This window comes from Bidens hawaiensis, unplaced genomic scaffold (assembly GCF_021521415.1).
Source record: "Bidens hawaiensis isolate Kalapana, Puna unplaced genomic scaffold, B.hawaiensis_p1.1 tig00035476_1, whole genome shotgun sequence".
NCBI lineage: Eukaryota > Viridiplantae > Streptophyta > Magnoliopsida > Asterales > Asteraceae > Bidens > Bidens hawaiensis.
In genome coordinates, this window is record NW_027496169.1 from 27,214 (window position 1) to 40,791 (window position 13,578).

General features: G+C 37.6%; 1 protein-coding gene across 1 annotated transcript; it reads left to right on the forward strand.

Moving 5' to 3' along the window:
* The first annotated feature begins 8,415 nt into the window (after positions 1 to 8,415).
* LOC143587378 (uncharacterized) lies at positions 8,416 to 11,739 on the forward strand. The gene is made up of 2 exons (XM_077068679.1): positions 8,416 to 11,079; positions 11,175 to 11,739. The coding sequence occupies exons 1-2, from the start codon at positions 8,466 to 8,468 to the stop codon at positions 11,564 to 11,566; spliced, it is 3,006 nt and encodes a 1,001-aa protein (XP_076924794.1). The 5' UTR covers positions 8,416 to 8,465; the 3' UTR covers positions 11,567 to 11,739.
* The last annotated feature ends 1,839 nt before the right edge of the window (positions 11,740 to 13,578 follow it).

The window sequence follows — 13,578 nt, forward strand, 5'->3', positions numbered from 1 at the left end:
TTTCTCTGAATTAAATAAGCGTGTTGGTGGCAAAGTTAAATTTGGAGATGGGTCTTATGTTGATATTTGCGGGGAAAGGGTCGATATTGCTAGTCGGTAAAACGGGGGAGAAACAATTATTGACTGACATTTATTATATTCCTAGTTTACAAAGTAATATTATTAGTCTTGGGCAAGCAACGGAAAGTGGTTGTGATATTCGTATGAAATATGATTACTTGTTGATGTATGATGATCAAAGAAAATTGTTGATGCGGGTTACTCGATCCAAGAATCGTCTTTTTACGATTAAATTAAAGACGGGGAAACCCGTGTGTTTACAAGCCCGGATTGATAACGAGAATTGGCTTTAGCACGCGAGACTAGGACACCTAAATTTCGAGTCTATGAAACAAATGGTGAAAAATAATATGGTCATTGGAATGCCAAAAGTTGATCAAGAAAATCAAATTTGTGACTCGTGCTTAGTCGGGAAGCAAACGAGGAAACCATTTCCGAAGTTAGCGACTTTTAGAGCAACCCGAGCGTTGGAACTAATCCATGGAGATTTATGCGGGCCCATTACTCCTAGTACCATAGTCGGAAATAGGTACGTGTTCATCTTGATAGATGATTTTTCACGTTTCATGTGGACTTTTCTGTTGAAGGAAAAAAGTGAAGCTTTTGATACCTTCAAGCGATTTAAAGTCATGGTGGAAGCGGAAAATAGTGAGAAAATCAAGACGTTTCGAACCGATCGAGGGGGAGAATTTACTTCTCGTGATTTCAATCGGTTCTCTGAAAACGAGGGGTTTATTCGGCATTTAACCGCTCCATATACGCCTCAACAAAACGGTGTTGTCGAGAGGCGGAACCGCACAATATTGGATATGACTTGAAGCATATTAAAAGCGAGACAAGTTCCGAATTATATGTGGGGTGAAGCGGTGAGGCATTCAACCGATGTGATTAATAAAATTCCAACTCGAGCGTTAAAAGACAAAACACCGTATGAGATGTTAAAATGAAAGAAACCGGATCTTAAATTTCTTAAAGTTTTTGGACGTGTTGCGTATTCAAAAATAGTTGCGGGAAATATTAAGAAGTTAGACGATCGTTCGACTCGTTTAGTTTATCTCGAAAGCGAGAAAGGTTCGGCGGCGTATCGTTTATACAATCCATCGACTAGAAAAATTGTTGTGAGTCGAGCGGGTGACACGGTGTTTAATGAAAAGCAAAGTTGGAATTGGGGTAAAAGTACCGAAACAATCGATGAGGAGGATCGATCCCCTGGCATGTTTTTGGTTAACTTTGGTGATGAAATTGACACCGGAGAAGGAACCGTTAATACCGAAAACATCGGGTCGAACCCTGAGTCATACTCTACGAGTTCAAGTGGTGACGGGGGTGAAGAAGACGATGAAGAACCGATAGTCGAAAATGCTCCAACAAGCCCCGTTGGTACAAGCAACACGGTTACACCTGAGCCGGTTGTTCGGAGATCTTCTCGAGCCACTGTTACCCCGGTACATTTTAATGATTATGTGTTGAATTCGAGTATAATTGATGCAGATTTGCTATTGGTTGCGGATGATGAACCGGTTTGTTTTGATGATGCAAAATCGAAACCGGAGTGGATGAAAGCAATGCGTATCGAAGTTGACTCGATAAATAAAAATAATACGTGGACGTTGACTGAGTTACCACGTGGTGCAAAGGCGATTGGTTTAAAGTGGGTTTTCAAGGTTAAAAGAAACGTGGATGGCTCACTTAATAAACACAAGGCGAGACTCGTGGCAAAGGGTTATGTTCAGCAACCCGGAGTCGATTTTGACGAGGTTTTCGCACCAGTGGCTAGACTCGAAAGGTTCTTTTACTTTTATCTCTCGCAGCGAATGGAGGTTGAGAATTGCATCACCTCGATGTCAAATCCGCGTTCCTACATGGCGAGTTAAAAGAACAAGTTTTTGTTTCTCAACCGCTTGGTTTTGTTAAAAAGGGTGAAGAACACAAAGTATACAAATTATCCAAAGCGTTGTACGGCTTAAGGCAAGCTCCGAGGGCGTGGAATACAAAGTTGAATGGTATTTTGATAAATATGAAGTTTCACCGGTGCATAGAAGAACAAGCGGTATACCGAAAGAAAATTGGAACCGATCTTTTAATAGTTGGCATGTACGTTGACGACTTGATCGTGACGGGTTCAAATTTAAACTTAATAATGGAGTTTAAGCGCGAGATGACTTTAAACTTTGAGATGTCGGATTTGGGAAAGCTAACTTATTATCTCGGAATTGAAGTTTCACAAAGCAAGGATGGGATAAAAATTAAGTAAGAAGCGTATGCGAAGAAAATTTTAGCAGAAGCGGGAATAGAGATTTGCAATCCTGCTCAAATTCCATTGGATCCGAGCATAAAAGTTTCTAAATTTGAAGACGAAGAAGATTTTGATGCTACGAGGTATAGAAAGATTGTCGGGTGTCTCCGGTACCTGTTACAAACTCGCCCCGACTTGGCGTATTCGGTCGGAGTCGTAAGCCGGTACATGCAAAGCCCGAAGCAATCTCATGCAACTCTTATAAAGCAAATTCTTCGTTATATTCAAGGTACTCTCAGTTTTGGTATTTCTTACACTCGTGGGAAAAACGTGTTAGTTGGTTATAGTGATAGTAGTCATAACATTGACCAAGACGATGGCAGAAGCACTACTGGGCACGTGTTTTATCTTGGGTCTTCACCAATTACTTGGTGTTCTCAGAAACAGTGCACGGTTGCACTCTCATCGTGTGAAGCAGAGTACATGGCGGCAAGCGCAGCCGCGTGTCAGGCGGTTTGGCTAAGAGACTTGATAAATGAGTTATTCGACAAGGAAATTCAAGCAGTGGTGTTACGTATCGATAATACATCAGCAATAGCACTCGTGAAGAATCCGGTTTTCCATGGAATGACCAAACACATTAAATCTCGGTTTCACTACATTCGAGAATGTGTTGATCGTGAAGAAGTAAGTGTCGAGCATGTTAACGGTGTTAAGCAATGTGCCGATATCTTGACTAAGGCTCTTGGGAGAATCAAATTCAAGGAGATGCGGGAATTACTTGGAGTTGAAGACTTGTCAGTTTCGAGTTTGAAATTCCGGGGGTGATTGTTGGGAATTTCGGTTCAAGACGTTAATTGGCGTGCAAGGTTAAGTAGCATGATTTAAACATGGAGTGGATAATTATAAACAATTAAAGGTGCTTAGATTTAATTGTTAGTATAATTATCATGTCCTAATATTTAGCAATCTTAGTTGTAGTCTAATTGTGATAGGTTGGATTATAAATACCCGTGCTTTAGGGTTAGAGATTGTAATTAGGTAATTGAGTTATTATTATAAATAATAGTTATTATTATATTTATATATTAGCCCCTTACATAATTAATTTCAATAAATGTCACTTTAACATGTCCCGTCCATGTAACCCATCTCCATAAATTTGCCCACCTATGGTTAGACATCTTAAATAATGTTATAGTTTTCGTGTGACGGATGAGATGATGGCATTGTTAATTACATTACTTTTTGATAGGCGTAATTGTAATATAACAAGAAAATGTAACATCATATAAACACGTAACTTTTAAAAATATAATCATGTCATCTTTTTCCCAGTTTTGCCTTTCTCTCACACAAAAAAAAAAAAAGAAAGAAAAAGAAAAAAAGACGACTTCACAAAACACTTAAAAGGTTACACCCATGACCCACCCTCTCACAAATGCCGTTTTGGAAAGTTTAAGCAAATACGTGTGTTGGGATGCTCTAGGGACACTTAGCTCGTTAAGTTAGGAAAATATATCTTAAGAATTGTGTTGTGGAAAAACTTATAAAGCTCCTAGCCCTATCTTAAAGTACTGTTCCCTACAAAGCATGACTCATGCAACAATAATAATAGGAGTATTGGACCACGGGGCATTACGTAGTCCTTTGCTTTGCTGAAGAGGTAGGTCCCAGCAGAGCCCAGCTGGACTCGCAGGACTCACCTTGAAGAGAGACGTCTGCGCAGAAACCAACTGGATCCGCAGGACTCACCATGCTTAGAGACGTGACGTCCTTACGCGCAGTACGCAAGCTGTTCCCGCAGGAAATGCCTCCCAATGGTGAAGTACTCCGCCTGTTCCCGCAGTTGCGGATACAAGCCATCAGGGAAGGCCACCCGCGCAGCAAGGCTACACGCACAAGGCACTTAGCTCTCAAAATAATTCAGTAGTCACCTGAAGGAATGAGCAAATCCGGGAACAATCCCGCACAAAGGCGGGAGGGGGAATACTCCCGCCCAAATGAGCCAGTCAGTACGATACTGGAGGATCTTTTGTACTGTACCTGACGAGGTATGGGCAAAAGATCTGACCAGAGATACGACAGCTCATTAACAACAGTATGGTGAGCAGCATGCTCTTGTACTGTATGTCACTATTAGCCGCTGCCTACTCACCAACTCCTGTCATACCACGTGCATAGCCTGCAGTTGGTGGAAAAGGAATAGTACACAGCAGGCCTGGTCACTGTCAGCCGCTGCCTACCCACCAACTACCAGCATGGCACGTGCGTAGGCCACAGTTGGTAGAACAGGAATACTATTCAGCCGGCTATACCCTCTTGGAAACCTACCTTCGGCTATAAATACCCCAAATGGTATGATCATCTCATCTTATCTTGTATCTTACATCTTATACCTGATATCTGCTCTAGCAATCTCTTAATATACACTTATATTCAAGAGCAATCTAGTCTGATTCTCACGCCGGAGGGTGGTCACAACCCTTCTCAGTGACGAGCTCACGGTGTCTGTTTTGCAGGTTATCAGAAGAACCATCTTTGCCGGATCTAACCCCTCGTGGGAAACATCTATTTAACCCCCAGATTATCCGTAATCTGCCCGGGGTCGATTAGTGTTTCTTCATTTGCTTACCTTCTCACGTTGCATTCAGGAAACACAAGAGTGAAAGATAAAGGGTAAAACTGTAAAAGAACCACACATTTAATGGTATTGGGGGTGTTAAAAGGGGTAGGGTTCATGGATTAATGGCATATGAAAACTTGAAAATTATGTCTTGCACGCAGTTGATTGTCTACATCTGAATTAAACCATTAATAGGTGAACATTTGATTCGGTCGGAGTTCAAACCGTTTTGTTTTAAAAAGAAAAATATCCCAATGGATAAAATTGGATCTAAATCAACCCGCGTGTGATTGATGTTGAATGGAGAAGATGAGGATGTTTGATTTAACCAGATCTGACTGATTCAGATCTGATTGAACCAAACAGTCCCTAGACAAATTGACTAGACTAGTTTTATAAGAACCTCAAAATTATGTCGCGCACACAACTTGACTAGTATATTTACCGAAAATTATGTCGCACACACATTGACACAAACTGTACAAATAACCCAAGAATAATTGTTTTTAACCATTTTTTATTGAAATTATTATGAGGCCTTACTGACAATTAAGTAGCAAAAATATGTTTGAAATTAATGGTTTAATAAACTTTAAAGTGTAAAGAGTTGTAGTATATAGATGTTTTAGGTATGTTTGGTAAAATTTAGTCATTGCATTAAAGAGGGAAATGAGTATATTTGAAAATTGAAATATGAGTGAATATGAATTGATGACTGATGTGATTTGTTTTAATACATTTTGAAACATACAAATTTGGTTTTTCTATAAGCTTTTTATTATTTGAACGTCTTTAGCACCATTGGCCGTTGGGGGTTCATTAAGGGTTGTTTCTCGATTCAATCACGCACCTTAACTATCCAGGTTTGAGTCTCCTTTATAGTGATGCTACCCATATTTTAGAGTTTACACATGAGCCGGGATTTAAATCCAAGACTCCATATGAAGAAACCATCAGAAAATCCCATCAAAATAAGAATTGTAATTACCTACCAAGTGTAAATTAGAATAATGGTATACTTTTTCTAAGAAGAAACAAACTTAAAAGGAAATTAATAAATCAAATGTTGGGATCAGACATTAGACAAAGACCAAACAAGAAAACCAGAGCTGTTGACTGGTGGGAGAGTGTTCTTTTTCTTTCTTGATTTTCTAAACTCAATTCTAGATTTTCAAAATTTCTCTACTTCAAGAATTTATAGAATACCGTATAAAAGTAATATATTTATTATATAGACACCTACATCTTTTGTAACATATACACGTAGAAAAATACGTAACTCTAAGTTTCACAAATTCTAACAATTTGGGTTATCAAACAACTTTTACTATTGTGATTAAAAAAATATTTAAAAAAACATAATGAACATTTTAGTTATAAACTTATTGGTTTAACCGGGTTAATTATGCATCCAACTTCATGTATCATATGAGTCATGATATGTTTCCATTAGATTGAACTATTTACTAAACTTAAAAGTTAACAGATATTTTAGTAAACCTATTGATTTAACCGGGTTAATTATGTATTTTTTTTGATAGTATATGTCTAATCGTGTTTGGTGCTCTTGTTCAGGATTTTGAATTTTAAAAGTCAGAGGCCAATAATAATAACAATGTGCATTTAGAAGTATGATTACTGTATGCATGAGTTATTTGTTTTATATAAAAAAGAAAAAAAGAGAAGTTTTTCTAAAGCAATATCTGTTAATAACAGAATTAATTGTATTACATCTATTTTGCATATAAATTAACAACCATTTAATAACAAAGAAATAAAAACAAAACTTAACTTGTATTTTTATAATTTTGAGTTGGGTGTGTGTATTTTATGAGAGTGAATCTAAAACTTTGGTAGTGATTAACACTGTTTCAAGTTTTGGCCTTTCTCCCCAACTGATTTAATGCCTAGCCTCGTGCATAATCTAGCTTTTGATTATGACACTCCTGCAACATAATTTTTGTACAACTTACCATGCACAAAGTACTAACAACTATACAACCATGTTCAAACAACTATTCTGTTTTTGTCTTTTCCAATAAACTCGTTTCCTTTGTTAAGTCAAAGGAATTTACATTCTGGTTCTTCAAACCAATCAAAATGTTAGGATGATGGGAATGGTTTTACACTTTTACCATCCGAAATTCCATCCCATTTTGTTTAGTTCACATCATTCATCTCGAAATTCTTCTCGTGTGGTTCCAATTCGGTACCAAGGTGCCGGGATGGTCTTCCTAACGATTAGAAGACCAAGCCAGCCCACCCCAAGAATACTACATCCACACTTAACCCTTAGCTTTTCACTTATAATTATATGCTAATGGATAACATCTCGAACCTTTGGGCACGAAGTGACACTTGAAAATGTATAACCCGAGCAACTTTTAAAACATGACGTGTATGTTTGGTAGGAAGCTTTTAGGAGCTTTTAGCTTCAAGCTTTTAAGAAAAAACTCTTACTCAATAAAAATCCTTGTTTGGTCGTAGTAGCTTGAAACTTTTAGGTTATGGGAAAAAACTTGAAGCTTGAAACTCCTACTATTAACGTTTAGAAAAAACTACAAGCTTTTAGTATTTAAAACTACTTAAATAACCTCCAAGATATATACATTCGCTGTGTTCCCGAGTTCATTTATGAAAAGAAATGCAAGAAAAAGAAAGTTTTCTTTTTTTTCTTTTGGTATCTTATCTTTCTCTTCAATTTATTTTCCTTCAAAATCTTTCCAATTTAAAAAGATATAAATTCTTTTATTTTACTAATTATTTTCTTTTATCTCCCCTCATTTTCTTTCTTTTATGAAATTCGGGAACACCTCTTTTAACTTTTCATTCTTTTTTCTTATTTAAATGAAACTCAGGAACACACCATATTTTTTTCATCCCTAATTTTCCTTCCATTTCCTTATTTAAATGAAATTGGGAACACATTATGTTTTTTTAGTTATGCCTATTTTAATCATTTTATAAATTTAATTAAAAGTTCTAACTACTCTATCAAACACCTAAATATATCTAAAAGCTAAAACTACCGGCCACTAGTTACCAGCTTCCAACCACTAGCTAGTTTTACCAAACATACTTGACATGTTTGCAAGTGTTCCACGTGACCGGCATTTTGTGCATTTAACTAATGTTTTACTAACATCTATTTTGTTATCAGTGAAGCTTCTATTTATGCAAATTTCCATTTACAAACACTTACAAAAAAAAAAAAAAAATGAACAAAATATCCCATTCATCCATCAGGCATCATCATCGAATTCATACCCCAACCCCAAAAAGACCACACACAAAACCACATAATCACACACTCTCACTTTACCATCTTTGTGCAACTTCAATTTCCCAATGAAAACCCACTGTCGGCTTAATCACACCCCACTAAACATAATTAATCTTCCATTTGTACCTATATATCTATACATATACATATACATATATCTATATAACCCCTTTACTCTTTCCTTTTATTATTCATTCACTATACAATAAACTTAACATTCATGAAAGAAATCATTCGTTTGCTCTAACTCAACCACCACCATGTCACACTCTCTACTCTTTACTTTCCTGGTCATTATACTCATCCCTTACGGTTATTCTTTAAACCAAGAAGGCCGTTACCTACAGGAGCTAAAACTCGGGTTCGACGACCCGGACGGCTTTTTCTCCGACTGGGACGACACGGTTTCCGACTACACTCCCTGTCACTGGACCGGAGTCACGTGTTCCGAACCGGGTAGTGGCTTTGTTGTAGCCGTTGATTTATCAAACGCCAATGTCGCCGGTCCGTTTCCGTCTGTTCTTTGCCGGCTCACCGGACTTAAATATGTTTCTATGTATAATAACTCCGTCAACGGTTCACTCTCCGACGACTTGTCCACGTGTCGGACTCTCGTTCATTTAAATCTCGCTCAAAATTACCTCACTGGAAGTCTGCCGGAAAGTTTGTCTCAGTTGCCGGAGTTAAAGTATCTAGATTTAACCGGAAACAACTTTTCCGGCGAGATTCCGGCGAGTATTGGATTGTTTAAAAAGCTTGAAGCTTTTTCTTTGGTTGATAATCTCATCGGAGGGAATATTCCGGCGAATCTGGGTAACATAACAACGTTAAAGCAGCTTAATTTATCCTACAACCCATTCGCCGCCGGCGAGATTCCGGCGGAAATCGGAAACCTGACGAATCTCGAAGTGTTATGGCTCACGGACTGTAACTTACACGGATCGATTCCTGACTCACTGAGTCGACTCAGTAAACTCGTGGATCTAGATCTGGCGATTAACAAACTCGTCGGCCCGTTACCGAGTTCCATTACAGAGTTGACAAATGTGGTGCAGATTGAGCTTTATAACAACTCGTTGACCGGTGAGTTACCGGTGAAGTGGTCAAAGATGACGTCATTGAGGTTAATTGATGTGTCTATGAATATGTTGACCGGTACATTACCGGAAGAGTTATGTGGGTTGCAACTTGAATCTTTACATGTTTATGAAAATGAGTTTGAAGGTAATGTTCATAATATTATTTCAAACTCTAGTAATCTTTATGAGTTAAGGTTATTTGGTAATAGATTTACTGGAAGCCTGCCTAAAGATTTGGGTAAAAACTCACCTTTAGTGTGGTTAGATGTTTCTAATAATATGTTTACCGGTGAGATACCGGTGAATTTATGTAAAAATGGTGGTTTAGAAGAGCTTTTAATGATACATAACTCGTTTTCGGGTAGGATTCCGGAGAGTTTTAGTAAATGTCGAAGCTTGAAACGAGTTCGGTTGGGTTACAACAAGTTTTCGGGTGAAGTTCCCGCGGGGTTTTGGGGGCTTCCGGGTGTGACGTTACTTGAGCTTGTTGAGAACTCATTTTCCGGGGTTGTTGGAAAATCTATAGCCGGTGCGGGGAGTTTGTGTACTTTGAATATAGGTTATAACAAGTTTTCGGGTGAGCTCCCGGATGAGATTGGGCTTCTTGACAATTTGATCGAATTTTCGGGTAGTGATAATACGTTTTCGGGTTCGTTGCCGGTTACCATTTTGAAACTTGAGCAGTTGACTAAGCTTGATCTTCGTAATAACGGGTTTTACGGTGGAATCCCGAGCGGAATCGATTCGTTAAAGAAGCTAAACGAGCTTAATTTGGCTAACAATAGGTTTTCGGGTAACATTCCAGATAAGATTGGGGAATTATCGGTTTTAAATTATCTTGATCTTTCGGGTAATCAGTTTTCGGGAAAGATCCCGGACGGGTTACAGAATTTGAGACTCAATCAGCTTAATTTATCAAGCAATTTGCTTACCGGAGACATCCCACCCGTTTACGCCAAGAAAATATACATTAACAGCTTTGTGGGTAATCCGGGCCTTTGTGGCGACATTGAGGGTTTATGTGATGGCAAAAATGTCACTAGAGGCATGGGTTATGTTTGGCTACTTCGGTCGATCTTTGTATTAACCGGTTCCATCTTCATTGTTGGTTTCGGATGGTTCTACTTTCAATATAGGAAGTTCAAGAATTCAAAGCAAAGTATTGACAAATCGAAATGGACGTTAATGTCCTTTCACAAGTTAAGTTTTAGTGAATACGAGATCTTGGGTGCTCTCGATGAGGATAATGTGATCGGGCGTGGTGCGTCGGGAAAAGTTTACAAGGTTGTTTTGAGTAATGGTGAGGCTGTGGCGGTTAAGAAGCTCTGGGGCAGGTCGAAAAAGGGTGAGGATGAGGATCTTGAAAACGGGTCGGGCTCGGGCCCGGTTGTTGATAACGGGTTTGATGCTGAGGTGGAGACGTTAGGGAGGATCCGTCACAAGAACATTGTTCGGCTTTGGTGTTGTTGCTCTACTAAAACGTGTAAACTTCTCGTGTACGAGTATATGCCGAATGGTAGTTTGGGGGATTTGCTTCATAGTACTAAAAGCGGGTTGCTTGACTGGCCCATACGGTACAAGATCGCGGTGGATGCCTCAGAGGGTTTGGCTTATTTGCACCATGATTGTGTTCCAGCCATAGTTCATAGGGATGTTAAATCCAATAATATTTTGTTGGATGGTGATTTTGGTGCTCGTGTGGCGGATTTTGGTGTCGCGAAGGTGGTCGATAGTGATGCAAAAGGCAGTAATTCGGTGTCGGTCATTGCCGGTTCGTGTGGCTACATCGCTCCAGGTAATGCATAAGAATAAGATACAATGTTATATTGTTATGAATGTTATGAAACTTATGATTTAGATAACTAAACTATATTGTGTTACATTTTGTAGAATATGCATATACACTAAGGGTAAACGAGAAGTGCGATATTTATAGCTTTGGAGTTGTAATTCTTGAACTCGTGACGGGGAAGCGCCCGGTTGACCCGGAGTATGGAGAAAAGGATTTGGTCAAATGGGTGTGCACCACATTGGACCAAAAAGGTGTAGATGCCGTGTTCGATCCGAAACTAGACTCGTGTTTTAAGGAAGAAATATGCAAAGTGCTCAACATCGGGCTTTTATGCACGAGCCCGCTTCCTATTAACCGTCCGTCAATGAGAAGAGTCGTGAAGATGTTGCATGAGATCGGGTCGGTAGATCCCACGAAGTTTACATCGAAAGATGGGAAGTTAACACCGTACTATTACGATGATGCGTCGGATCATGGTACGGTCGGTTGATGTTTTGTGGTTTGATGTCGGGTTGTTGATGCATCGATGAATTGTGTGGTTGACTTGTTGACTTAGTTTAGTATATATATTATTTTGGTTTAAATCATCGGTTTTTGAATGCATTGTTGGGTTGTACAAGGGAGATGAGTTTTGGTTTGTAAAAGGTGAATTATGTAATGATATTTAAGTTAGGAAAAATACGTTACTAAAAAATATACGCTGTTACGAAGGCTCGCTCACTCAAGTATTGAGGTCTTGAGGGTAGTTATAAATGCTGTTAAAAAGAATCAAATATCGGGTTGCCGTTTTGGTGGGAAACTTTACCAATTTCCGTCATAAAAGCCTGGTTGTTAATATATACAAGTTGCAAAGCATTAATGTCGCAATGTCAGTCAAAATAAATTGTGGTTGCGATTTCAGTTTGCAGTGTGTAAATGGCTTGTCATTTTGATTTTTGATGGTAAGTGACATTAACATATTTTTTTAGTGGCCAATAAACATATAGAATGTCTAGGAATTTTGTACGGGGTGACCCAATGACAAAAAGTCATCACTAGTTGGTTCAACTCAGCCTTACGGAGCCCTTAACTGCCTTCAGTTATCTTCAGTTTCGGGAAAAACCCACCAACCCGAAGGCCCACTAATAATAAAACTCAACCGCCTATACTCTCTACCACGACACCACATTAGAAAGGATAAATGATATTAAAATATAGTATAAAGTTTCATTTTTAAACTTTAAAATGGGTATTTAAGAGCATTCCACCTCGTATCACGTCCTTATCTTATAATTACATTTTAAATGATTATATTTTTTTACTGTTTAATTAAATAATATTGTTTTATTTTATATTTTTATCATTACAGTTTTCTCATTTTCTAATTACACTAATTTTTAATAAATATAAAAAAATAAGTAGGGGCAAACAAACTATCATTTGATTTTAAAAAAATCACTAATTTTTCTTTCTTATTTGCTCATAATTACTAACAACTTCACTCTATAATTTACAAGATCTTCTCACGTAATCTTATGTGATGGGCTGAAAATGCTCCGAGCGTCATTTATATTTGCAAACAAAATAAAGTATAGCAAAAAAATGTTAAATTTAAATTTCAAAAAGTTCTGCATCGAAATAAATGAATAGGTTTAATTTGATGAATGGAAATAAATAAATGCATGTCTTGTTAGTGTGTGTATTGGGAAATTGTATTTATATTTATACACTTGTAATTTTAAAAAGGAAAGCCTTTCGAAACTAAAACTTAAAAAGGAAAGAAGAGTAAAGTGTCATTTTCGTCTTTGTGGTTTGACAAATAATGCAAATTTAGTTTAAAAAGTTTATTTTTTACATATGCACCTCCACATTTCTCAGTTTTTGCCAATTACATTCAAATTACTAACCCCGTTAAATTTAATCGTTAAGTCAGGGGTAGACATGTCTTTTCACCTTTTCTTTATTATAATACTTATTTTAGTGAACTGCGATTTTCATCCCTCTAGTTTGTCCAAATCTGCAGTTTTAGTCCAGTAGTTTCAAATTTGCAATTTTCATCTATATTGTTTCATTTCACTTGCATGAGCAACAGGTTAATTGTAGACAAATGTGTCAGGAATGTGAGGTTGGCATGGAGATTGAGGGTAATGTGAAGCGGGATGAAGTTGAAAAGCTTGTAAGGGAGTTAATGGAGGGAATAAAGGGTGAGAAAATGAGAAACAAGGCTATGGAGTGGAAGAAAGCCGCGGAAATTGCGACGAACTCTAATGGATCTTCGTATTTGAATGTTGAAAAACTTGCTATGGAAATCACCATGCTGTCAAGAAACTAGATTCTCGTTTTTCTTGGTGTAATTTTTGTTGGCCATGTATGTTAAATGTGTCCAACACCAAAAAATTATATTGAAGTCTTCTAATATCTCAAATAATATTTAATGTAATAATTAGTTTATTATTATAAGATAAGTTAGTCTTATTTTTTTTAATTCTATTTGTTTTGGATTCAAATTGTGTATTTGAGTTA